The 24059-nt window shown below is 47.9% G+C and overlaps 1 protein-coding gene across 14 annotated transcripts in view; it reads left to right on the top strand.

Annotated features, from left to right (window-relative positions):
- LOC118386605 (afadin-like) overlaps positions 1-24059 on the top strand; it is a 129838-nt gene that overhangs the window by 40861 nt on the left and 64918 nt on the right. For 10 of the 14 annotated variants that reach the window (XM_052523544.1, XM_052523543.1, XM_052523547.1 and 7 more), the window contains exons 2-5: positions 17974-18169; positions 18751-18863; positions 20253-20407; positions 20603-20763. In XM_052523544.1, coding sequence (XP_052379504.1) covers positions 17974-18169; positions 18751-18863; positions 20253-20407; positions 20603-20763 — 625 coding nt within the window. The remainder of the gene's footprint in view (positions 1-17973; positions 18170-18750; positions 18864-20252; positions 20408-20602; positions 20764-24059) is intronic. The other 4 variants (XM_052523542.1, XM_052523550.1, XM_052523552.1 and 1 more) reach the window with 1 other exon arrangement.

The following is a 24059-nucleotide window of genomic DNA, read 5'->3' as shown; positions in this document are numbered from 1 at the left end:
TGGGTGTGTGTGTGTGTGTGTTTGCTGGGTGTGTGTGTGTTTGCTGGGTGTTAGCTGTGTGTGTGTGTTTGCTGGGTGTGTGTGTGTTTGCTGGGTGTTAGCTGTGTGTGTGTGTTAGCTGTGTGTGTGAGTTAGCTGTGTGTGAGTTAGCTGTGTGTGTGTGTTAGCTGTGTGTTAGCTGTGTGTGTGTGTTAGCTGTGTGTGTGTGTGTGTGTGTGTGTGTGTTAGCTGTGTGTGTGTGTGTGTGTGTGTGTGTGTGTTAGCTGTGTGTGTGTGTTAGCTGTGTGTGTGTGTTAGCTGTGTGTGTGTGTTAGCTGTGTGTGTGTGTGTTAGCTGTGTGTTTGTGTTAGCTGTGTGTTTGTGTTAGCTGTGTGTGTTTGTGTTAGCTGTGTGTGTGTGAGTTAGCTGTGTTTGTGTGAGTTAGCTGTTTGTGTGTGTTAGCTGGGTGTGTGTTTGTGTGTTAGCTGTGTGTGTGTTAGCTGTGTGTGTGTGTGTGTGTGTGTGTGTGTGTGTGTGTGTGTTAGCTGGGTGTGTGTGTGTGTGTGTGTCTGTGTGTGTGTGTGTGTGTTAGCTGTGTGTGAGTTAGCTGTGTGTTTGTGTGGAGTTAGCTTTGTGTGTGTGTTAGCTGTGTTAGTGTGTTAGCTGTGTTAGTGTGTGTTTGTGTGTGTGTTTGCTGGTGTGTTTGTGTGTGTGTTTGCTGTGTGGTGTGTGTGTGTGTGTGTGTGTTTGCTGGTGTGTGTGTGTGTGTTTGTGTGTGTGTGTGTGTGTTTGCTGGGTGTGTGTGTGTGTGTTTGCTGGGTGTGTGTGTGTGTTTGCTGGGTGTGTGTGTGTGTGTTTGCTGGGTGTGTGTGTGTGTTTGCTGTGTGTGTGAGTTTGCTGGGTGTGTGTGTGTGTGTTTGCTGGGTGTGTGTGTGTGTTTGCTGGGTGTGTGTGTGTGTTTGCTGTGTGTGTGTGTTTGCTGGGGGTGTGTGTGTGTTTGCTGGTGTGTGTGTGAGTTAGCTGTGTGTGTTAGCGGTGTGTGTGTGTGTTAGCTGTGTGTTTGTGTTAGCTGTGTGTGTGTGTGTGTGTGTGTTAGCTGTGTGTGTGTGTGTTAGTTGTGTGTTTGTGAGTTGTGTGTTTGTGTTAGCTGTGTGTGTGTGTGTGTTTGTGTGTGTGTGTGTTTGTGGGTGTGTGTGTGGGTGTGTGTGTGTTTTGTGGGTGTGTGTGTGTGTGTTTTGTGGGTGTGTGTGTGTGTTTTGTGGGTGTGTGTGTGTGTTTGCTGGGTGTGTGTGTTTGCTGGGTGGGTGTGTTTGCTGGGTGGGTGTGTGTGTGTGTGTTTGCTGTGTGTGTGTGTGTTTGCTGGGTGTGTGTGTGTGTGTTTGCTGGGTGTGTGTGTGTGTGTTTGCTGGGTGTGTGTGTGTGTGTTTGCTGGGGTGTGTGTGTGTGTTTGCTGGGTGTGTGTGTGTGTGTTTGCTGGGTGTGTGTGTGTGTTTGCTGGGTGTGTGTGTGTGTTTGCTGGGTGTGTGTGTGTGTTTGCTGGGTGTGTGTGTGTGTTTGCTGGGTGTGTTCGTGGTTACCAAGCCTAGCCTGTTGAGAACACTGGGCCTCTCTCTCTGGTGCCTGTCTCTCCTTAGCCCCTCAACACAGACTTTAATGGCAGGGTGATTACAACCACAGTCCACTACAGCCTTGTCATATGGAGGGGCTGCTGTGCTGTGTCTCTCATATTCTCCCCTTTTCTGCCAGTGTCTTTCTATGTCGCCACCACTTCACCTCTACCGTCTCTTTTCCACCTTCCTGTGTGTGTGTGTGTGTGTGTGTGTGTGTGTTAGTTCTCCAGGCGTTGTTAATGAGGCCTGGGGTCAGGGCCAACGGCTCCTGTTGTGTATGTTCTGTGCTCCTGTTGCTTTAGTGCTGTGCAAGCGCTGCTCTTGTATCCAACATGAGGGCACAGGGCCATTATTGGATTCCTGTCCTCCCACCTCCCTCCCCCACCCCCTCCAAGAATCGACTCCTCAAAGTCCATAAAGCCACCGATTGAAGATGCTGTCCTGGGGGCCTCTCCCTCTCGCTCCCTCTCTCTCTCTCTCTCTCTCTCTCTCTCTCTCTCTCTCTCTCTCTCTCTCTCTCTCTCTCTCTCTCTCGCTCTCTCTCTCTCTCTCTCTCTCTCTCTCTCTCTCGCGCTCTCTCTCTCTCTCTCTCTCTCTCTCTCTCTCTCTCTCTCTCTCTCTCTCTCTCTCTCTCTCGCTCGCTCGCTCTCTCTCTCGCTCGCTCGCTCGCTCTGTTCTTTTATTTGATCTATTTCTCTCGCTCTTTATTTTTCACGTTCTCTTGCTGTCTCTCTCCCTCTCTCTGACTCCTGTCTGTAAAAGGCCACCTTTGCTATTTTGGGGGTGCAGTGTGCAGAGATGAGGGTGTGTGAGGGGAAAGTTGTGTCCTAACAAGCACTGAGCAGCACAGTGGAGAGAATGTAGTTACTGAACCCAACTCTTCGTCTGGCACCTTCCCTGAGAGAGATTGAGAAAGAGACGAGAGTGAGATGAAGGGAGAGCGAGATGCGGATTATGAAAAACAGGGAGCGAGGTGGATGCTCTCTTTCGCTCGCTCGGGTGGTGAGCCAGTAGTAACTTCGAACACCGAAGAGACACAGGCCAGCCTGACTCCAGGAACTCTAATCTGTGCGGGTACACAAACAGAACAGGCCTGCTAATTAGATTGTGATTTCCACTAGCCAGTGCCCTTCCCGCTACAGATCACACGAGTAGGACAACAGTCGGCTCAAAGCTGCCTTGATTCCCAACTTCACAGTCCTAATACTAGCTAGTTTCTCCTCTAGAGCTTGACCCTTCATTTAAGTGGTGCTTCTGGATTGGTCCCCTTGTCTGTGGTTGTATTTGATTAGCTGCTCCCTTTGATTTAGTGACAGGGGCCAAGCTGCATGTGAGAACTGTGGTTTTGACAGCTGGGGACCCCAGATGTGGTAGCTGTGGTAACACATTTTTACAGCTGTACACGCCTCATCTTCCCAGAGAAAATGGGGACACAGACTACGGAGAAACACACACTCCGAGCCACATTTGGATGGATCATAGGACACCTGCTAGTGTCATATCAGGCCGAGGGGTTTCAATGGATGAGTTGCCATTGAAGGGATGATTTGATAGTTAAGAGGCTCTGAGATTAAGTCAAATGAGTTAGGCCATACACACGGCTGGAGATAACAACCCTGCTTATTACGTAGTGTGTTTGAGTTGGGGCCAGCCTGGGGTATTGAACTACAGAGAGGGAGAGCTCCCTCCCTCCGTCTCCTGCGAACTTCAGCTCAGACATAAGGATAAGGATTAGCCTTCACATCTCCTCATTCCCGTCCCAGTGTGGCTCTGCTGCTAGGCTAGTCCTCTCTTCAGTCCCGTCCCAGTGTGGCTCTGCTGCTAGGCTAGTCCTCTCTTCAGTCCCGTCCCAGTGTGGCTCTGCTGCTAGGCTAGTCCTCTCTTCAGTCCCGTCCCAGTGTGGCTCTGCTGCTAGGCTAGTCCTCTCTTCAGTCTCGTCCCAGTGTGGCTCTGCTGCTAGGCTAGTCCTCTCTTCAGTCCGTCCCAGTGTGGCTCTGCTGCTAGGCTAGTCCTCTCTTCAGTCCCGTCCCAGTGTGGCTCTGCTTCTAGGCTAGTCCTCTCTTCAGTCCCGTCCCAGTGTGGCTCTGCTTCTAGGCTAGTCCTCTCTTCAGTCCCGTCCCAGTGTGGCTCTGCTTCTAGGCTAGTCCTCTCTTCAGTCCCGTCCCAGTGTGGCTGTGCTTCTAGGCTAGTCCTCTCTTCAGTCCCGTCCCAGTGTGGCTCTGCTTCTAGGCTAGTCCTCTCTTCAGTCCCGTCCCAGTGTGGCTCTGCTGCTAGGCTAGTCCTCTCTTCAGTCCCGTCCCAGGTGAACTCTGATGCCAGGCTAGTCCTCTCTTCAGTCCCGTCCCAGGTGAACTCTGATGCCAGGCAGACATATCTCCCTCCCATGTGACTCCTCATCAGCTACCTCTGCTCTGGCCTATTTACCATTACCACTGACAAAAGGGGAAACCCAGACACATCACAGGGGGGTATACATCTTCCACTCACCACCAAGGACAGAACATTGCACAAAATGGCTAAGTCTGAAAAAGATTACTTGACCCCTTTTCTCACCTGCTAGTGCCCTCCGTGTCAAAGTGCAGTGTTTGGAGACTAGGCTGAGCCCAGGGATGTGCTACCAAGCCATGTGTGTGAGGCAGACTGACTTTGTAGAGGTCTCCAACCCTGTGCTAACAGCTGCTGACAGGCCAGGACTACAGATGCTGGGCTCGTCTGCCATGCTATTCTGGTCTGTCTGTCAGAGGGAGACGGTCTATTCTGAATGCCTGGCTGTCACCACACCAGTCCATCATCCAGAGTGTCAGGGCTGTTTGATGTATATTTACACCCTTAGTTGTCCTATGCTCTGCCACATACTTTTTATCCACACCAAACTTTGTGCAAAACCACGACCGCGAGTAACCCAGCAACAGTTAAAAGGCGAGTTGATTACGTCGCCACGGACATTCCCTGTGACAAAGAAAATGTGCCAAAGAGGGTTCGTGCGTGCGGCGTTCGCTCGTGCCTGCCATGCCACGAACTGCAGGAGATGTGCAGTTTTGCGGGCTCATTTGAAATTAGCTAAATGAAAGGCAAGCAGCAAGTGACTGTAGATGGCTAACATTATTACACATTTGTCAGTAATAGTGAATCAATGGAGCTAGCTTTTCCCATTTCAGCTAGAGCTAGCTATGCAGCGTCTAGTTTAGTTGCCAACGGGAACAAATGTCATGTAGCTTAGATGCCACACTAAGCTAATGCTAGATGATGCACGCTACTTCAGCTCGATCTAACGCTTGATAGAATTTATATCCAATGGTGTAAAGTACCTAATTAAATGATACTTTAAAGTACTACTTAAGTAGTTCTTTTTGCGGTGTCTGTACTTTACTTGACTATTTTGGACTACTTTTACTTCACTACATTCCTAATGAAAATGATGTACTTTTTACTCCATACATTTTCCCTGACACCCAAAAGTACTAGTTACAATTTGAATGCTTAGCAGTACTGGAAAAAGTTGAATACAGTTATCAAGACAACGTCCCTGGTCATCCCTACGGCCTTTGATCTGGTGGACTCACGAAACCCACATGCTTCCTTTGTAAACGATGTCTGAGTGTTGGAGTGTCCCCCTGGCTGGCTGTAAATGATGTCAGAGTGTTGGGAGTGTCCCCCTGGCTGGCTGTAAATGATGTCTGAGTGTTGGAGTGTCCCCCTGGCTGTCTGTAAATGATGTCGGAGTGTTGGGAGTGTCCCCCTGGCTGGCTGTAAATGATGTCGGAGTGTTGGGAGTGTGCCCCTGGCTGTCTGTAAATGATGTCGGAGTGTTGGGAGTGTGCCCCTGGCTGTCTGTAAATGATGTTGGGAGTGTGCCCCTGGCTGTCTGTAAATGATGTCGGAGTGTTGGGAGTGTGCCCCTGGCTGTCTGTAAATGATGTCGGAGTGTTGGGAGTGTGCCCCTGGCTGTCTGTAAATGATGTTGGGAGTGTGCCCCTGGCTGTCTGTAAATGATGTCGGAGTGTTGGGAGTGTGCCCCTGGCTGTCTGTAATTGATGTCGGAGTGTTAGTGTGCCCCTGGCTGTCTGTAAATGATGTCTTAGTGTTGGAGTGTGCCCCTGGCTGTCTGTAAATGATGTCGGAGTGTTGGGAGTGTGCCCCTGGCTGTCTGTAAATGATGTCGGAGTGTTGGGAGTGTGCCCCTGGCTGTCTGTAAATGATGTCGGAGTGTTGGGAGTGTGCCCCTGGCTGTCTGTAAATGATGTCGGAGTGTTGGGAGTGTGCCCCTGGCTGTCTGTAAATGATGTCTTAGTGTTGGAGTGTGCCCCTGGCTGTCAAAAAAAGAGGAAATTGTGTCGTCTGGTTTGCTAAATATAAGGCATTTGATGTATAGCTTTTACTTTGTACTTTTACTCAAGTATGACAATTGAGTACTTTTTCCACCATTTAAAATCGGATACTTTTAGACTTGAGTAGCATTTTACTGGGTTACTTTCACTTTTACCTTAATATAAAGTTACTCAAGTATCTTTTACTTTTACTCAAGTATGACGATTTAGTACTTTCTCCATCTCTGTTTCCAGCTTACTTACCTCCAAAAACAATGCAACTATCTAGGATGTCAATGCTATCTGTCTGGTTAGTCAGGCAGGCTGCAATCACTCACCAAAAAGCTACATAGCTTAATGCAACTTCATATCCTAATTCGGGGAAAATGCAAGTTATGGATGGCAATGTTTTGTTTTGTTTTGATTCAGTCTCTAGTGTTTTGTTCTTTCTTAAAACGCAGGGATCAACTGACCAATCAGGGCGGGTTTGAATGTTGCTAGGTTTCTTGTGGTTTGGCGAGGCCAATAAAGGATGCTGCCCTGCCTCCTCAAATGTGATGACTAGTTTGTTCCTCACTGCTGTTAATATGCTGGATGAACAATACTGTAGTTCAATTCTGTCCAAATGACAGTTGGTGTTGAAGTGGGATCCGGTGGGGTCTTAACAGCTGCTGGGTCTGGATACAGCAGCAACTGTGTAGGGTGTTAAATCACTGGTCCTATAGCTCATCTTCTGGTCAAGGGGACTGACTGTCCATCCACCCAGTAGCCCCATGTCCACAGTCCCTCAGAGGCCTCGTCATCCTCTATCACTATCCCCTAGCCCTTCTCCCCCTCGTGGTCATGGGACTCTGAGTGTCACACTGTGAATTCTGCTCCGAGTGAAGTGTTACTACTGCCCCAAGGATAATGTGCTGCTCCCCTCGGTCCCAGAGGACACATGAGGGAAGAAGTGCTTTCATACCAGATTAAACTAGCTCGTAGTTATATGGATCCCAATTGAATGGAACTTTAGTGATTATCTGGCCTTTTATTAAATGACATGATGAGTTACATGGAACATGCTGTGATGGCTTCTGAGCGTGTGATGTGATGGCTTCTGAGCGAGACCGTTTTTTTTAAGGCATTGGAATAGGTAACCTTAGATTGTAAGTTCACTCCAACAGTGTGTTGTCAGTATTCAACGAGCACATCTGGAGCAGTTTGAACAACTCTTGACTGCTATTTTACGTCAGTGGTGGGAGTTGGAGCAGAGAAAAGCCTCCACTCCTGCTGAATCGGGTTCAACCAGAGTCCCAATGGCTCAGTAACAGTGCAGAATGTGTGGGGGGTGGATTGACGGCATGCTAGCTAAGCGGTTCATACAGGGAGAGGTTCTGACTGCTGATGGACTGACGGGAGAGGCCTGTGTGTGTTTCTGAGGTGTGTATGTGTGTGTCCGCTCCACCACACTGTCCTTCTGCAGCCTCAGCCTGTCCTGTTATCACGTTTACTGTATGGCTATAATAAACACAAGCTCACTCTCGTGTGAGTGCGTGTGCGTCCAGGCTGCTCCCTCCATCACACACACTTCCGTCTCCACAGCTGAAAGAAGGTTGACTGTTTATTTGAGGACCAGATGCTTTGCTCCTGCTGCAGCTGTGCTTCCTTCTCTCTGCACCTCTGGAAAAGACAACGCTGTCTATACTTGATCCACTACGGGATTATGGTCAGGTAGACTAGACATACAAAAGTATGTGGACACCCCTGGCTGTTTCAGCCAACCACTGTTGCTGACAGGTGTATAAAATCGAGCACACAGCCATAGACAAGCATTGGCAGTAGAATGGCCTTACTGAAGAGCTCACTCTTCACCATCTGGCAGTCCGACAGACAAATCTGGGTTTGCCGGATACCATGAGAATGCTACCTGCCCCAATGTGTCGTGCCAACTGTAAAGTTTGGAGGAGGAATAATGGTTGGGGATGTTTATTATGGCGCAGGCTCGGCCCCTTCCAGTGAAGGGAAATCTTAACGCTACACCATACAATGGCATTCTAGACAATTCTGTGCTTCTGGCTTAGCACACGTTTTAGTGCTCTAGTGCTGGAATTGAAAATTGTTGTATGACATTACCAAGCTTTTATGACTTAGGCCCCAGGCCTGTTTTTTAAATATTTTTTTTATAAGGAATTCATTCATGATGACTACATCGTTGTTCGTTCTCTCACCTCATGAGATCATGTGTTTTGCATGTCCCTCCCATGGCCTCATCTGTGTTTCCCTGTGTTTCCCTGTTATGACTGGCAACTATTATGACAGATGGCCCGTATCTCTGTATAGAGACGGGAGGAGGAGCTGCATGGCTCGTAGCTAGATAACTCTTCCTTGGTGTGGAGAGGCCTGGCATATTGAAACAGCAAAAACACACTCGGGAGTGTAAAGGTTGCTTAGATCTATACACATAATTGCACATCCTATAGGTATGTTTCTGACTGGGTCACTGCCCGGTCTCTCTCCACCCGGTGTGCTGGCTTTAAGAGCTGTGTTTATACAGAGCATTTCTCTGGTACCTCTGCTATGTAAACTCTGCCCTAAATTCCATTTCACAGGGACTTCTCTACCCTCTCTCCTCTGTCACTATCTGATGGAGAACACCTGGGAAATGCCTAATCTGGCCTCGCTGCAGAGATGACAGAGGTATCTTCCTTCTCCTCTCCTTTAAACCTCAGCCAGCTCACTGACTGACTGAGCATCGGCCCTTTCATGTGCTGGACTCAGTTAAGACCCAATCTAGCCTCTCATTGTCAGAGTGAAATATGCTGCGGCATATCGCTCTTATTCTCAACCAAGTCACAGCAGGACTATTAGCGTTAGAAGCAGCACTGTCTGTGTTGAATGTACAGTAGTATATTTCTCCATGTGGGTCCCTGGCCCTACAGTAGCTGTGACCATGTGTATATCCTCCAGTCTGTCCAGCTAGAGCCTTGGGGAGCTTGATTAAATGCTTTCCATGTCATGATGTAATGCTTGATTTTCCCAGCCAATCCCCTGCCTGCTCACCTCCCAGCTAGCCACGTGGCAGAAATCGTCATGTCTCTCACGAGAAAGGGAGAGGAGTGGAGGAGAGAACGGAGGCTAGAGGAAGAGTGACAGCCTCCATCTAGAGTTACCAGTGGTCATGATATGTGTGCAGGGAGCTGGGTGGGGCTTGCTGGATGGATGTGGCTGTGGTGATGGTGGATGATGTGTCTATGTGATGATTACAGCAGTAGATGGATCAGGTTGCCTCAGCTGATTCTAGGTCTGCGGTAACGTGGCTTTCTCGAACCCCTCCATTACTCTGCTGACAAGGTCAGGCTGTTCTGTGTGTATGTTCGAGGTTTGGCTCATGCTGACACCCACACAGTCTGTGCTGTTAATCCTAGACACTGACCTGACTGATAGAGGAGAGACTTGATTTCTCCTGGCATGCTTCAGGCTGAGGAAGAGGATAGAGGAAGAAAGGTGCTGCTGAGAATGGATAACTGTCTCCAGGACCTGAATCTTGGTCTTGACCAAGTTCAACCTGACCGCAGTTACTATGCCAAATACAGGTTTAGCAGGTGTGTTGGTTTTACCATGTTACCATGGCAACCACTCCCTCCCCCGTCTGTTTCTCTTTCTCTCCACTTTCTCCCCTGTGGCCCTCCGTGGTCTGGTCATGTGACCAGGGTCAGTGCTTCACTTGGCAGTGGTTAGTGATAGCCTAGGCAGGCAGAGCGTGGTTTCGTTTGCCCATCAGTTAGCCAGTTAGGCATGCTGTTGTTTGCCAATCAGTTAGCCTACTATGGCGCCTTCCTCCATCCCTCTCCCCCACTGGCCCAGTGCAGTTCTGACTGGAGCCGGTCAGATTAGAATACTAATGCTGACACAGGCAGGATGCTGTCGGGCTCCTCTGTGTATCAGACATGTCAGTCCCATGCTGTAGTCCAGCGCGCACACACACACGCTCACTCTCACACTACCCTCTCCTCGTCCCCTGCTTCTCTCCCCACCGCTGGGGAAAAGTGGAATGAGGATGTATATTAAATGGAGTTAATCCATATAGGTCCGTATTACCTGTCCATTTGCTGAATGTTTCTCATGTCGGATGAATCGGGTCAATGCAAGTCGTGTTAACCTAGCATTACTTTAGATAGTAAAACTACACTGGGCTTTATAGGGCGGTGGGTTTATCGTCTGACTAGGATTGCAATCATTCAGATCATGTAGGATTTAAAAAAGGCCACATCTGGCATCGAACAGATTCTATTGTGGTCATATACGCTGAGTGTACAAAACATTAGGAACACCTGCTCTTTCCATGAGACTGACCAGGTTGAGTCGAAGTGAAAGCTATGATCCCTTATTGATCCACTTCAATCGGTGGAGATGAAGGGTAGAAGACTGGTTAAAGGATTTCTAAACCTTGACAATTGAGACATGGATTGTGTATGTGTGCCATTCAGAGGGGGTATTTTTTTATTTTATTTTACCTTTATTTTACTAGGCAAGTCAGTTAAGAACAAATTCTTATTTTCAATGACTGCCTAGGAACAGTGGGTTAACTGCCTGTTCAGGGGCAGAAAGACAGATTTTGTACCTTGTCAGCTCGGGGATTTGAACTTGCAACCTTTCGGTTACTAGTCCAATGCTCCAATGCTCTAACCACTAGGCTACCCTGCCGAATTGGCAAGACAAAATATTTAAGGGCCTTTTGAAGAGGGTATGGCAGTAAGTGCCAGGTGCAAAAGAATGCACAACTCATCGTACCTTGACCGTAGTGCCATTTCTTCCTGCAAAAATCAAGCAACTTCGGTTGCAGTGAGCGAAGGAAGAAAACACTAGACACTGGGGAATTGCCTTGTCCGATGAATCTCGGTTCCTGATGTAAAAAAAAAAAAAAAATTCTTCCTTTATTCAACCAGGTAGGCCAGTTGAGAATAAGTTGTCATTTACAACTGCGATATGGCCAAGATCGAGCAAAGCAGTGTGACCAAAAACAACAGTTACACATAAACAAACGTACAGTCAGTAACACAATAGAAGAAAACAATTGTACAGTGTGTGCAAATGTAGAAGATTAGGGAGGTAAGGCAATAAATAGGCCAATAGAGGGGAAATAATTACAATTTAGCGTTAACACTGGAGTGATAAATGTGCAGGTGATGATGTGCAAGTAGAGATACTGGGGTGCAATATAGCAAGGAGATGAATATCAATATGGAATTGAGGTAGTTGGGTGTACTATTTACAGATGGGCTGTGTACAGCTGCAGCAATCGGTATGCTGCTCTGACAGCTGATGCTTAAAGTTCGAGAAGGAGATATAAAAGGAAGTGTTGGCTTTGGGGATGACCAGTGAAATATACCTGCTGGAGCGGTGCTACGGGTGGGTGTTGCCAACGAGAGCATACAGGCCGCAGTGGTGCGTAGTATATGGGGCTTTGGTGACAATGAATGCCGCTTTGGACTACATGCAGTTTGCTGAGTAGAGTGTTGGGGGCTATTTTGAAAATGACATCGCCAAAGTCGAGGATTGGTAGGATAGTCAGTTTTACGAGGGTATGTTTGGCAGCATGAGTGAAGGAGGCTTTGTTGCCAAATAGGAGGCCAATTCTAGATTTAATATTGGATTGGAGATGCTTAATGTGAGTCTGGAAGGAGAGTTTACAGTCTAGCCAGACACCTAGGTATTTGTAGTTGTCCACATTTTCTAAGTCAGAACCGTCCAGAGTAGTGATGCTAGTCGGGTGGGCGGGTGCAGGCATCAATCAGTTGAAGAGCATGCATTTAGTTTTACTAGCATTTAAAAGCAGTTGGAGGCCACGGAAGGAGAGTTGTATGTTTCATGTGGATGGGAGGCATGCAGGCTGGTCAACATTGCAGGCTGGTGGTGGTGTGGGGTGTGTTACTCATGGCACACATTGGGCCCCTTGATAAAAGTGCAGCAACGTTTGAAGCCACAGGATATCTGAACATCGCCAATCAGGTTCATCCCTTCATGGCAGCAGTGTATCCATCTGCAAATAGTTTTTTCCCAGCAGGATAAAGTCTCATGCCACAAGGCCACGAACATGACAGAGAATTCCGCTAACTGGAGCTACTTGCTTTACTGTCCAGTCACCAGATCTCAATCCAGTTGAACAACCAATTCAGAGTAGAGATCTACTACCAGACAACTTGACACAACTGTGGAATGTAGTCAACATGGGCCAGCATCCCTGTGGAACGCTTTCGACACCTTGTAGAGTCCATACCCTGACGAATTGAGACTGTTCTGAGGGCAAACGGTGGTGCAACTCAATATTAGGAAGGCGTTCCTAATGTTTTGTACACTCTATTTAAAACAGGTCTCTGTCTACATGGTTTGTAACTTGAGATAGACGGACGGAGGGAGAGATGGGATTTAACCTTTTTAATTTGTGTGTGTGTATATATATATATATATATATATTTTTACCTCTGGCATATTCCTGTGCCGATGAAAGTGCCTTTACTCCTCTGCTCTCGTCTTATGGGGAGCTGAACTGTACAGGCATATTGAGTCAGGGTGGGCTGAATTCCCCATGGGATTGTTAATAACATCCAGACCTCATCATGCAGTGGCTAACAAGCCTTCGTTGATTACAGTCCTGCTTTGTTACTGTTCAAATGACCTGCCAGTGTACATTGACTTGGCAGTGCCACCTGTTGGGCTGATGGGGAACTGCAGGCTGTATATTTAAATGGGAAAGATGACAACAGTGATGTGGTGAAAAGCAATCTAGTATTACCGAATTAGTCATGTAACTCCTTTTGCTTGTTGCAATTCTCATTCTTCATTTCAAAAGACTTGAAATGATTTCTTCAGAGATGCTTTACTGTGATGTCTACGAATGGAGCTTTTCTTTCAAGCTCGAGCATATTGTTGTCTGCATTGATGTCAGTTGATTGATGCGTGTCACACTGTACGTGCAGTGTACTGGCCGTCATCATAACTTCAGCACGGTCTCTCAAACCCATCAGTCTGCTCTGCAGTCCTGGACCCAAGACAAGTCTCTCTTGTTATATTCAATCACCAGCCAGGTCCAGAGAGCCTCCCTGGCCTGATCAGCTATAGTTTAAGTTCCCTTCTAATATCCCCCATCCCACTCTTTAATATCTCTCCTCCACATGGTTTTCCAGAAGGCCGGGTGAGGATGAAAGCAGCCATATTTCTGCCCAGGGACAGAGGAGGAGTGTGGGGGCCATAAATCAGCAGATTAACGCTGCGCTTGAGGAGGCAGGGAGATTTTGGGAATGTGAAGCGAGTCGAGGGATGAAAGGAGCTATAATGGAGTGAAGCTGATTTATCACCTCTGCTATGAGGCTCGGGTCAGGCCTCTGTCAGAGAGAGACTAGTCAGTCTGGGCCCCTCGGCGCAAAGAGTAGACTGTCTGTCGGTCTGTCTCCGTCTGTCAGTGGAGGCAGGCCTGAGGTGGGTGAGTTAGCTGGTTAAGTCCACGACTATATACAGTCAGCATGCAGAGGGCCTCACCACAGCTCTCTCGCCTTTCTGCCTTTTTGTCAAGTCCACTCCTTTAACTTCAAGGACATTGCTGCCTGTATGTCTTGATTTTGCATGGTCAGTGAGTGGGGATGAGACTCATCATGACTCAGGGCTGTGTTTCTTGTAATAGGAGGGTGTGTGTGTGTGAGCTGAGCTCTCCCAGGTGCATTCTGGATCTGTAAATAAACCAATAGATGAACACCTAGTCACAGGTTAGGAATGAGGTCATATAGATATATTTGTGCGACTCTTTCTGTATATTCCCCTCACTCACACACAACGCTCACCTGTTTACACACACACACACACACACACACACACACACACACACACACACACACACACACACACACACACACACACACACACACACACACACACCATATAGAGCAGGGGGTTTTAGGAAGTTTTCTCAGAGGTGAGGAAACACACGGTGACTCTCCTGACATCCATTGTTCGGGTTGGCCTGACATCACTCACTCCTCCCGCTCTCATTGGCCAAGAATGAGTGTCTGTGGCCCATGAGCCTGTGGGGTGAGGCTGATGTGATGTCACATGCTGAGGGATTGGACACAGCTGACATGGAAAAACCAGATCATGCTGGACCAGTGGACTGCCCAGTAGAAGACCAGATCATTCTGGACCAGTGGACTGCCCAATGGAAGACCAGATCATACTGGACCAGTGAACTGCCCAGTGGAAGACCAGATCATACTGGACCAGTGGACTGCCCAGTGGAAGACCATATCATACTGGACCAGTGGACTGCCCTGTGGAAGACCAGATCATACTGGACCAGTGGACTGCCCTGTGGAAGACCAGATCATACTGGACCAGTGGACTGCCCTGTGGAAGACCAGATCATACTGGACCAGTGAACTGCCCAGTGGAAGACCAGATCATACTGGACCAGTGAACTGCCCAGTGGAAGACCAGATCATACTGGACCAGTGAACTGCCCAGTGGAAGACCAGATCATACTGGACCAGTGGACTGCCCAGTGGAAGACCAGATCATACTGGACCAGTGGACTGCCCAGTGGAAGACCAGATCATACTGGACCAGTGGACTGCCCAGTGGAAGACCAGATCATACTGGACCAGTGGACTGCCCAATGGAAGACCAGATCATACTGGACCAGTGGACTGCCCAGTGGAAGACCAGATCATACTGGACCTGGACTGCCCAGTGGAAGACCAGACCAGATCATACTGGACCAGTGGACTGCCCAATGGAAGACCAGATCATACTGGACCAGTGGACTGCCCAGTGGAAGACCAGATCATACTGGACCAGTGGACTGCCCTGTGGAAGACCAGATCATACTGGACCAGTGGACTGCCCTGTGGAAGACCAGATCATACTGGACCAGTGGACTGCTCAGTGGAAGACCAGATCATACTGGACCAGTGGACTGCCCAGTGGAAGACCAGATCATACTGGACCAGTGGACTGCCCAGTGGAAGACCAGATCATACTGGACCAGTGGACTGCCCAGTGGAAGACCAGATCATACTGGACCAGTGGACTGCCCAGTGGAAGACCAGATCATACTGGACCAGTGGACTGCCCAATGGAAGACCAGATCATACTGGACCAGTGGAAGACCAGATCATACTGGACCAGTGGAAGACCAGATCATACTGGACCAGTGGAAGACCAGATCATACTGGACCAGTGGAAGACCAGATCATACTGGACCAGTGGAAGACCAGATCATACTGGACCAGTGGAAGAGCAGATCATACTGGACCAGTGGAAGACCAGATCATACTGGACCAGTGGACTGCCCAGTGGAAGACCAGATCATACTGGACCAGTGGACTGCCCAGTGGAAGACCAGATCATACTGGACCAGTGGACTGCCCAGTGGAAGACCAGATCATACTGGACCAGTGGACTGCCCAGTAGAAGACCAGATCATACTGGACCAGTGGACTGCCCAGTGGAAGACCAGATCATACTGGACCAGTGGAAGACCAGATCATACTGGACCAGTGGAAGACCAGATCATACTGGACCAATAGAAGACCAGATCATACTGGACCAGTGGAAGACCAGATCATACTGGACCAGTGGAAGACCAGATCATACTGGACCAGTGGAAGACCAGATCATACTGACTGGACCAGTGGAAGACCAGATCATACTGGACCAGTGGAAGACCAGATCATACTGGACCAGTGGAAGACCAGATCATACTGACTGGACCAGTGGAAGACCAGATCATACTGGACCAGTGGACTGCCCAGTAGAAGACCAGATCATACTGGACCAGTGGAAGACCAGATCATACTGGACCAGTGGACTGCCCAGTAGAAGACCAGATCATACTGGACCAGTGGACTGCCCAGTAGAAGACCAGATCATACTGGACCAGTGGAAGACCAGATCATACTGGACCAGTGGACTGCCCAGTGGAAGACCAGATCATACTGGACCAGTGGACTGCCCAGTAGAAGACCAGATCATACTGGACCAGTGGACTGCCCAGTAGAAGACCAGATCATACTGGACCAGTGGAAGACCAGATCATACTGGACCAGTGGAAGACCAGATCATACTGGACCAGTGGACTGCCCAGTGGAAGACCAGATCATACTGGACCAGTGGACTGCCCAGTAGAAGACCAGATCATACTGGACCAGTGGACTGCCCAGTAGAAGACCAGATCATACTGGACCAGTGGAAGACCAGATCATACTGGACCAGTGGACTGCCCAGTGGAAGACCAGATCATACTGGACCAGTGGAAGACCAGATCATACTGGACCAGTGGAAGACCAGATCATACTGGACCAGTGGAAGACCAGATCATACTGGACCAGTGGAAGACCAGATCATACTGGACCAGTGGAAGACCAGATCATACTGGACCAGTGGAAGACCAGATCATACTGGACCAGTGGAAGACCAGATCATACTGGACCAGTGGAAGACCAGATCATACTGGACCAGTGGAAGACCAGATCATACTGGACCAGTGGAAGACCAGATCATACTGGACCAGTGGACTGCCCAGTGGAAGACCAGATCATACTGGACCAGTGGAAGACCAGATCATACTGGACCAGTGGAAGACCAGATCATACTGGACCAGTGGAAGACCAGATCATACTGGACCAGTGGAAGACCAGATCATACTGGACCAGTGGACTGCCCAGTGGAAGATGATCACATGGCTGTTTATTGTTTGGGTATAAATATCATGCGACCTGTGAGTGCTGTCTGTGTATGTTGTCCCTGGCTTCACCTGTGTGGAGTGCAGTTGTCACGACAAGGTCCTATGTGATCATGTCGGGCTATTTCTGTTGTTAGCTGAACAGACTCTGAGAGGAGCGCTGGAGTGTAGTCTGCCTGGGAGAGGAGCAGGTTGGCTGAGCTGGCTGTTTCACACACACTGACTGCTACCTGCACACCTCCCTTCCTTTTATGTCATATGATGAGTATTAGTAGGCCTGTCTGTCCTCCTGCCCCCGACTCTCTCCTAAGGTCTTTTTTATAATGATCACACTTGTTACCACCATTCTACATCCTGTCCAAACTGTCCACAAAAGGCCGGTTTAGCTAGAAATGACAGGCGCCTATGGATGTTGATCGTTGCCACTTGACCAAGGGCGGTCTCCGAGCTTGACGTGGTCAGGGGTCTAGGTGTGGTGGGAAATGAGCTCTGTATGCTATTATAGTGGAAGTGTGCTCTGCTATTAGACGTGACACTTATAGCGAAGTCTAATTTTCTTGCTCCCATACACAAGCGAAATGCTTGTGTTCCTAGCCCCAGCAGTGAGGTAGTATCTAACAATTCACAACAATACACACATCTAAAAATAAAAGAATGTAATTAAGAAATATAGAAATATTAGGATGAGCAATGTCAGAGTCCGGAGTATAAATAAATATGTATATACTGTGCGTGTCTGTGATTTTTATAGATAATTGTGGACAGTATGTGGATAGAATATTTGTTGTATATCTGACTAATACGTGGATATAATAGGAAATGTACAGACATGGTTAAATAGGATGGCCTTGACTCGTGGAACAGCATGTAAACATTAAAGTGATTCCATGTCTGTGTACATTTCCTGGCTATTGCTGAGTCACTGTAGCTACGGAGCGCCTGCTTCTCTTTTGTACAGACAAATAAGGAGAGCAGGTTCCTCCAGCGTCTTCCCTCCATCTCCTTCCCTCTATCCTTCTCTCTCCGTGCTGAGTTAGAAACGGGAGCAGCTATCCCCCGACTACCGTCCTCTCCTCTTCCCGTTACTTCTTATCTTGTCCAAGAAATATCTCCTCGCTCAAATTTCAGCTGCAGGTTGGTTATGAGGTTACTGGTGTCAAAATAAGGCTGCGTTCAACAAAATGATATATATTTTTCCGGTGATAAATGTGATTTTTCAAGACGCTCAGTGTTTGTGTAGCATGAAATGTTTATTATGAACGTGTGAGAAAAGAAGGAAAAAGCCAAACTTGGCCCTTCAGGTCTTCAGCTGTTAAGGAAACTAATGACCCCTCACCCCTCTCTTCTCATCTTCCCTCTCTCTCAGGACTTGGAGTTCCACGGCGTGATGCGTTTCTACTTCCAGGACCGCGTGGCGGGGAACTTTGCCACCAAGTGCATCCGCGTGTCCTCCACGGCCACCACTCAGGACGTCATCGAGACGCTGGCCGAGAAGTTCCGGCCCGACATGAGAATGCTCTCCTCGCCAAAATACTCCCTCTACGAGGTCCACGTCAGCGGGGGTGAGTGGAAGGATGGGTGTGTGTGTGTGTTTCGGTGGGTTGTTTTGTAAGTAGACCAAGGTTATTGAACAGGTATTATGGTCGACCACACCGAGCATTAGACTGCTAACATTCAACATCGGGTTGCTTATTTGTTTGGATATGTGGTTTGAGTGAGCCACTCTGTTTGGGTCACGAGACAAGGACTATTAGCCTGCGCTACAGAGAAGCCAGGAGAGCAGGGTCCAGCTTCCATGGTGCCTAATGGGACCTTGAGATCAGCAGCCCTCAGTCCAGGCTTTAGTATCTCTTCATATTGAGAGAGGAGTAGCGTGTACTGTACGTGTGTGTGCCTGCATAGTACAGTTGTGCTTTTATATAGTCATATTTTAAATCTCCACAGTCCTACCACATTTGTCTGTCAATCATTAATGCTATATCCTAAGCACATCCTAATACTTTATCCTAAGCTTATTCTGTTTATTTATGTTAAATGAGAGTATATAGCCCAGAGCTAGCTAAGCTGGCTGTATAGGGGTGTGGGATAGCAGGGTGTAAAGCAGTGTGTTAAACGGTTGACTCCCCCCTTCTCTCTCTGGCAGAAGAACGGAAGCTGGACCTGGATGAGAAGCCACTGGTGGTGCAGCTCAACTGGAACAAAGACGACCGCGAGGGACGCTTCGTCCTCAAGAACGAGAACGACATCATCCCCAAGGTGAGTGACGACAGCAGCAACAAGGAGCAGAGCGGTCTCAGGCAAGCCTGCCTTCCAGTATGCTTCTGCTAGAAATAAAGCAAGTACTGGACTATATGGTGTGATTTGGGGATTCCTGTGAATGTGCGTTGCATCATTGGAAAATAATAATGGACCTAGTCTATTCTTAGATTTGGCATCAGTGAAATGACTCGAAACTGCTGCACAGCAGGACCCTCGCGATGACAGTACTATCAGATTTCTCTGCCTCTGTAGAACTGTAACTAAATACCCAACTGTCAAGTCCACTGCTATGATCTTGTTAGTCTATATTTCATTAGAGGATCATAGGAACTGACTGCTCAATGTGTTGATGTGCATCCTGGCTCTGATACAATGAAGTGCCTCCTGCTCCGAGACTTCTTTAGTGCTCTTTAGCACCCTAGAGAGATGCAACTGTTTTTATTTTATACTGGGCCACTTGACCTGGAGTAGCTCGGCTCCCCGAACCTCTCTCCATTTCCTTAGCCAAATATGTTCTCCCCCTGGCCCAGGATATAAAAGCAGTAGTGTGTGTGTGTGTGTGGTGGGTGGGGGGTGAATGAGATGTGAATGAGTTATGTGTGTTTCATCTCTTGGGATGAGTGGCTACACTCTGACCAGTGTGAGGATAATCAACCACCTCTGCCCAGGGGAGCAGTAAAAGAGCTATAAAACACACACACAATTCTCCTACCCAGTCATCACTCCAGTCATCACAGGGGAAGCAGATCTTAAACTACACTTATCTCCTCTTAGTGGCAGCACCTCTCCTCGCCTCCTAAAAGCATCTGCTACGAGAGGTACATAGAGGACTCCCCAAAAGGCTTTTAGGCTGAAATGTGTGAGGGTGTGTGAATGAGTGATAGGAGATCAGGAGTGCTTTTGGGGAGTGGAAAGAGATGGAGTCTTCTCAGAAGAGTCCCCTGCTCAGCCATTTGACAGGGCAGTTCTGGAACACTGAAAGGCTTTAACACATCTAATGCTTTATGGGGATTTAGACTCCAACTGATCCCCTCTGAAAAGGCTCTCTCTGCTTTCTTTGGCCAAGTAAGTTCACATTTTGGCTTTTGATTGAACTCTCACCCTGTTGTTCTGTCGGTCAGCTGATGGTTTTATTCGGCTGGCTGGTAGTGGTGCCCAGACCCCTAGGCCTCAGGCTCTAGGTGTTAAGTTGGCCCCGTTCCAACTCTGTGTGGCCTTGGGTCACTGAGTCCTAAGACCTCAGCACAGCCAGTCCCCCTCTCGGGCCCCCTAATACCACGGATCGCCTTAATAAAACACTTAGTAACAAACCGCACACCCTCTCACCTATCGTAACCTTTTCCCTTGTCTGTCTCTCTTGCTTTCTCTTGTTTTCTCTCACAACAGAAGATGCAGAGCAATGGGCCGGAGAGGGAGAAGGAGGGAGTAATCCAGAACTTCAAGCGGACACTGTCCAAAAAAGAGAAGAAGAAGGAGAAGAAGAGAGAGAAGGAGGCTCACATTCCGGACGGAGATGAGCAAGCACTGAACAGAGAAGATGGGTAAGGAAGGCAATGTCACGTGTGTGTGTGTGCATATATATATATATATACACACGTGTGTATGTGTGTGTGTGTATAGATAGATAGATATAGATGGCGTATAAAGAAGTAACCTGCATGGTAAAGTAAATATATTTCTGTGAGTAGGTTTGCAGTGGAGTACTTCTGAGTGTTGTGTTTCTCCTGCTCCTCCAGAGAGAACTCCAGACTGGCGGCGGAGGTGTACAAGGACATGCCGGAGAACAGCTTCACCAGGACCATCTCTAACCCTGAGGTGGTGATGAAGAGGAGGCGGCAGCAGAAACTGGAGAAGAGGATGCAGGAGTTCCGCAGCAGCGACGGCAGGCCCGACTCGGGTAGGGTCCCTGGACTCCTGGATCTACCAATTTAAAATGTGTTACTTTGAGCGAGATATGCCTATAGGCCCGTCCAAATCCATTGTCTCTTGTCCCGGTCCTATCTGTTGCCAGGAGAGAACACCCTGTCTCCATACTGTAATTACATAAGGCCTGGGCCAGACAGAGCAGGGGGCCACTCTAATCTGCTTTAGCCCATGTCCTCAGTGAACACCACACACTGGCTGGCACTGCCAGGACTCACATCTTGTTCCCAATGGCTTACAGCCCTCTGCCAACCATGGGAGGGACACCATTAATGTCCGCAGGAGTTTTTTCTTTTGCAGCCTGAACTCTGTATCCCAAATCTGTTTTGGTCAAGTGGTGACACTGACATAACTGTTTTAAAAATGTGTTGATCTCAAGTGTTGTTTAGAAGAAGTACAAATATTTGTTTTTAATCTAGTTTAATCTGATCCTAGATCTGAGGTTAGGGGCAACTTTCTACCTCTGGCCACTTCTTTACTTAGACTAGCTTCTTAGAGGCACATGAGGGGAGGGCTTCTTTCATTTATCGTTAATCCACGAGGTGCTCTTTGATCATGGGGTAAAATACTATGGAACAAACAGAAGTTGATGCTGGAGAGTAAACTGCCGTTGTGCAAACCAACTTCCAGAAGTAGTCAAAACGCTCTCATGTAGTGAAACCATGTAAAAGCCTTTAATGTATTACGGCTAGGCAGGGCAAAAATAAATAAACGGCTCGTCGCAGCGACAACAGCCTTCATCAGGGTGACAAAGAATAGTGGTGGACAAAACAGGTTTATATCGTAACTCTCACAGGACGTGACTCCATTCATTGTAATTGATAAAGAGGAAAAACACCTTCAAGATGCAAAGAGGAACAGAATAAACATGGGATGAGGAGAATGCAACACCACAAATAAAATGCAATATCACAAAAGGAAAAAAACTAACTGTGATACGAGCTCATGTTAGCAAACTTCTGAATAGAGAACAAAATAATTTGACACGTCATACAGGAAGGGAGAATACTGAATTTCCTCATATACATCTGGCAATGCAGTGGCCCTTATTCTAAAGATCCAGTTTAAAGATCCCCTGTCCTCCTATGTAAAAACACCCACACGGGCACTCCAACCACTCCACACACATGTGGTGTTGCACTTGACAGACTCTCGGTCCCTGAACGGATTTGTTTTTACAATGTGATTTGCAGATGCCACATGGGAAGTTGCCTGTGGGCTTGGGGAGCCAACTTGGCTTAGTTAAGGGGATGAGGTCGCTGCGCACCAACGTATCCTTGAAGGTAGGGGCCCTTCTGTAAGGAAATGCAGCTGGTTCAGAGAACACATAGACTTATGATCACTTTCAATTATACTCCAATTGTGTTTAATGATATCCTGAACCCTGGCTGCCTCCTTGCTGTGGCGGTTCGGAGAGTAGATTGGTTTGGGGGGTTTGACGCCTGTGGGTGTGTGTTTTTGAGAAGTCTTTCTCGTTCCAGAGATTTAGCTTTGGTGAGAGACTTGTTAAATGATAGGTATGCATCCCTGTTGCTGAAACCTAGAATGCATTTCCACAGCTTTTTCCTCAATCCTCCTCCCTGTCAACGAATACGGCGCAGCTTTTGAATTGAAATAGTCTGAAGGGAATGTTGTTAATCAGATTTAGCAGGGTGAAACTTGTCCGCCCTGACCTGTCCGCCCTGACCTGTCCGCCCTGACCTGTCCGCCCTGACCTGTCTGCCCTGACCTGTCTGCCCTGACCTGTCTGCCCTGACCTGTCTGCCCTGACCTGTCTGCCCTGACCTGTCTGCCCTGACCTGTCTGCCCTGACCTGTCTGCCCTGACCTGTCTGCCCTGACCTGTCTGCCCTGACCTGTCTGCCCTGACCTGTCTGCCCTGACCTGTCTGCCCTGACCTGTCTGCCCTGACCTGTCTGCCCTGACCTGTCTGCCCTGACCTGTCTGCCCTGACCTGTCTGCCCTGACCTGTCTGCCCTGACCTGTCTGCCCTGACCATGGTATTGCGGTGCGTACTTTTCCTGTAGATGTTGGTGTGGAGTGAGACATCCGAGTTAAGATTTTCACATCCAGAAAGTACATTTCTATTTGACTGTATTCTAAACTCAGTTTCACATTCTCATTGAGGGAATTAACCTAGTTATGGAATGATAACTCATTTTCGAGTTCCAGAGAACACAAAAAAATGTTTGCGCCATAACCGTACCATTTTGTAACGTAAAATAGTTAGCAGAACAGAGAATAAACCTCTCTTCCCGAAGTCCCATAAATAAGTTTGCATAGTTTTGGAGCGGCTCGAACCCCCATAGCAGTCCCCTTCTGTTGTCTGAAGAGCTTGTCCTGGAAAAGGGAAATGTTGTTTATCGAATTTGTTGTTAACTGACTTGCCTAGAGGTTCCGGTAAAAAAAATACAAAATAAAATAAATGGAAAATGTGTTAATTGAAGGAGAAAGTCAGCAGAGGGCGTACTTGCCTCTGGCCTCAGTTGGAGATAATGCTTAATAGCCTCCAGACCGTCATTGTGTACAATATTGTTGTGAAGAGATTCAACATCCATTGTTAGCAGATACGAAGGTCCATCTTTGAGCTCAGTGTGAGTGGTGTCTTGAAGGAAAGAGATGAGTTTGGACACTAGGCTTAATGTAGAAATGAACATGCATGAAGGCATGCTCTGATATATAGTATCATTGTTGCTTGTGATTGGCCTTCCAGGAGGGTTATGAGGATCCTTGTGGAATTTTTGGTAACATGTAGCAAGCAAACTTAGGATGAGCAGGGAGAAGAAAGTAATATTAGGGTCACGTAAATTGCCTCCAGTGTGTCAGTGCGCTCTGGGTCGTTCATAAAATCAGAGCGTTGTCAGATTGTCTGTTCATAAGTTCAGAGTTTTCGCACACTGGACGCTCTGGCTGAGGAGTAGGGTTGATCTGGGAGTTCTGACCTCTCAACGGCAGTCGAGCACCCCAAGCCAACTGGCTAAAGTTGTCTAGCTTGCTCTCTCCTTCCAGACACAAATGAGAGAACCTCTCTGACCATTTTACTCACCCTAGCAGAGCTGGTTAGGCTGTTTTCATGTTATCTAGAGCGTTAGGGGCTAACTGGTGCTGTGGTTACTGACACGGTCATATCCAACATTAAAGGCCTTTACATTTCTTCACTACATGAGTACCTTGATTACTTCTGGAAGTATGTTTGAACAAAGGCTGTTTCTTTTTTTTTTACTATCCAGCATCAATTTATCAGAATTTCTCCTATTGAGTGATATCCAGA

Source organism: Oncorhynchus keta, chromosome 8 (assembly GCF_023373465.1).
Source record: "Oncorhynchus keta strain PuntledgeMale-10-30-2019 chromosome 8, Oket_V2, whole genome shotgun sequence".
NCBI lineage: Eukaryota > Metazoa > Chordata > Actinopteri > Salmoniformes > Salmonidae > Oncorhynchus > Oncorhynchus keta.
Note: the sequence above shows the minus strand (reverse complement) of the source record. Positions and strands in the feature narration are given on the sequence as shown.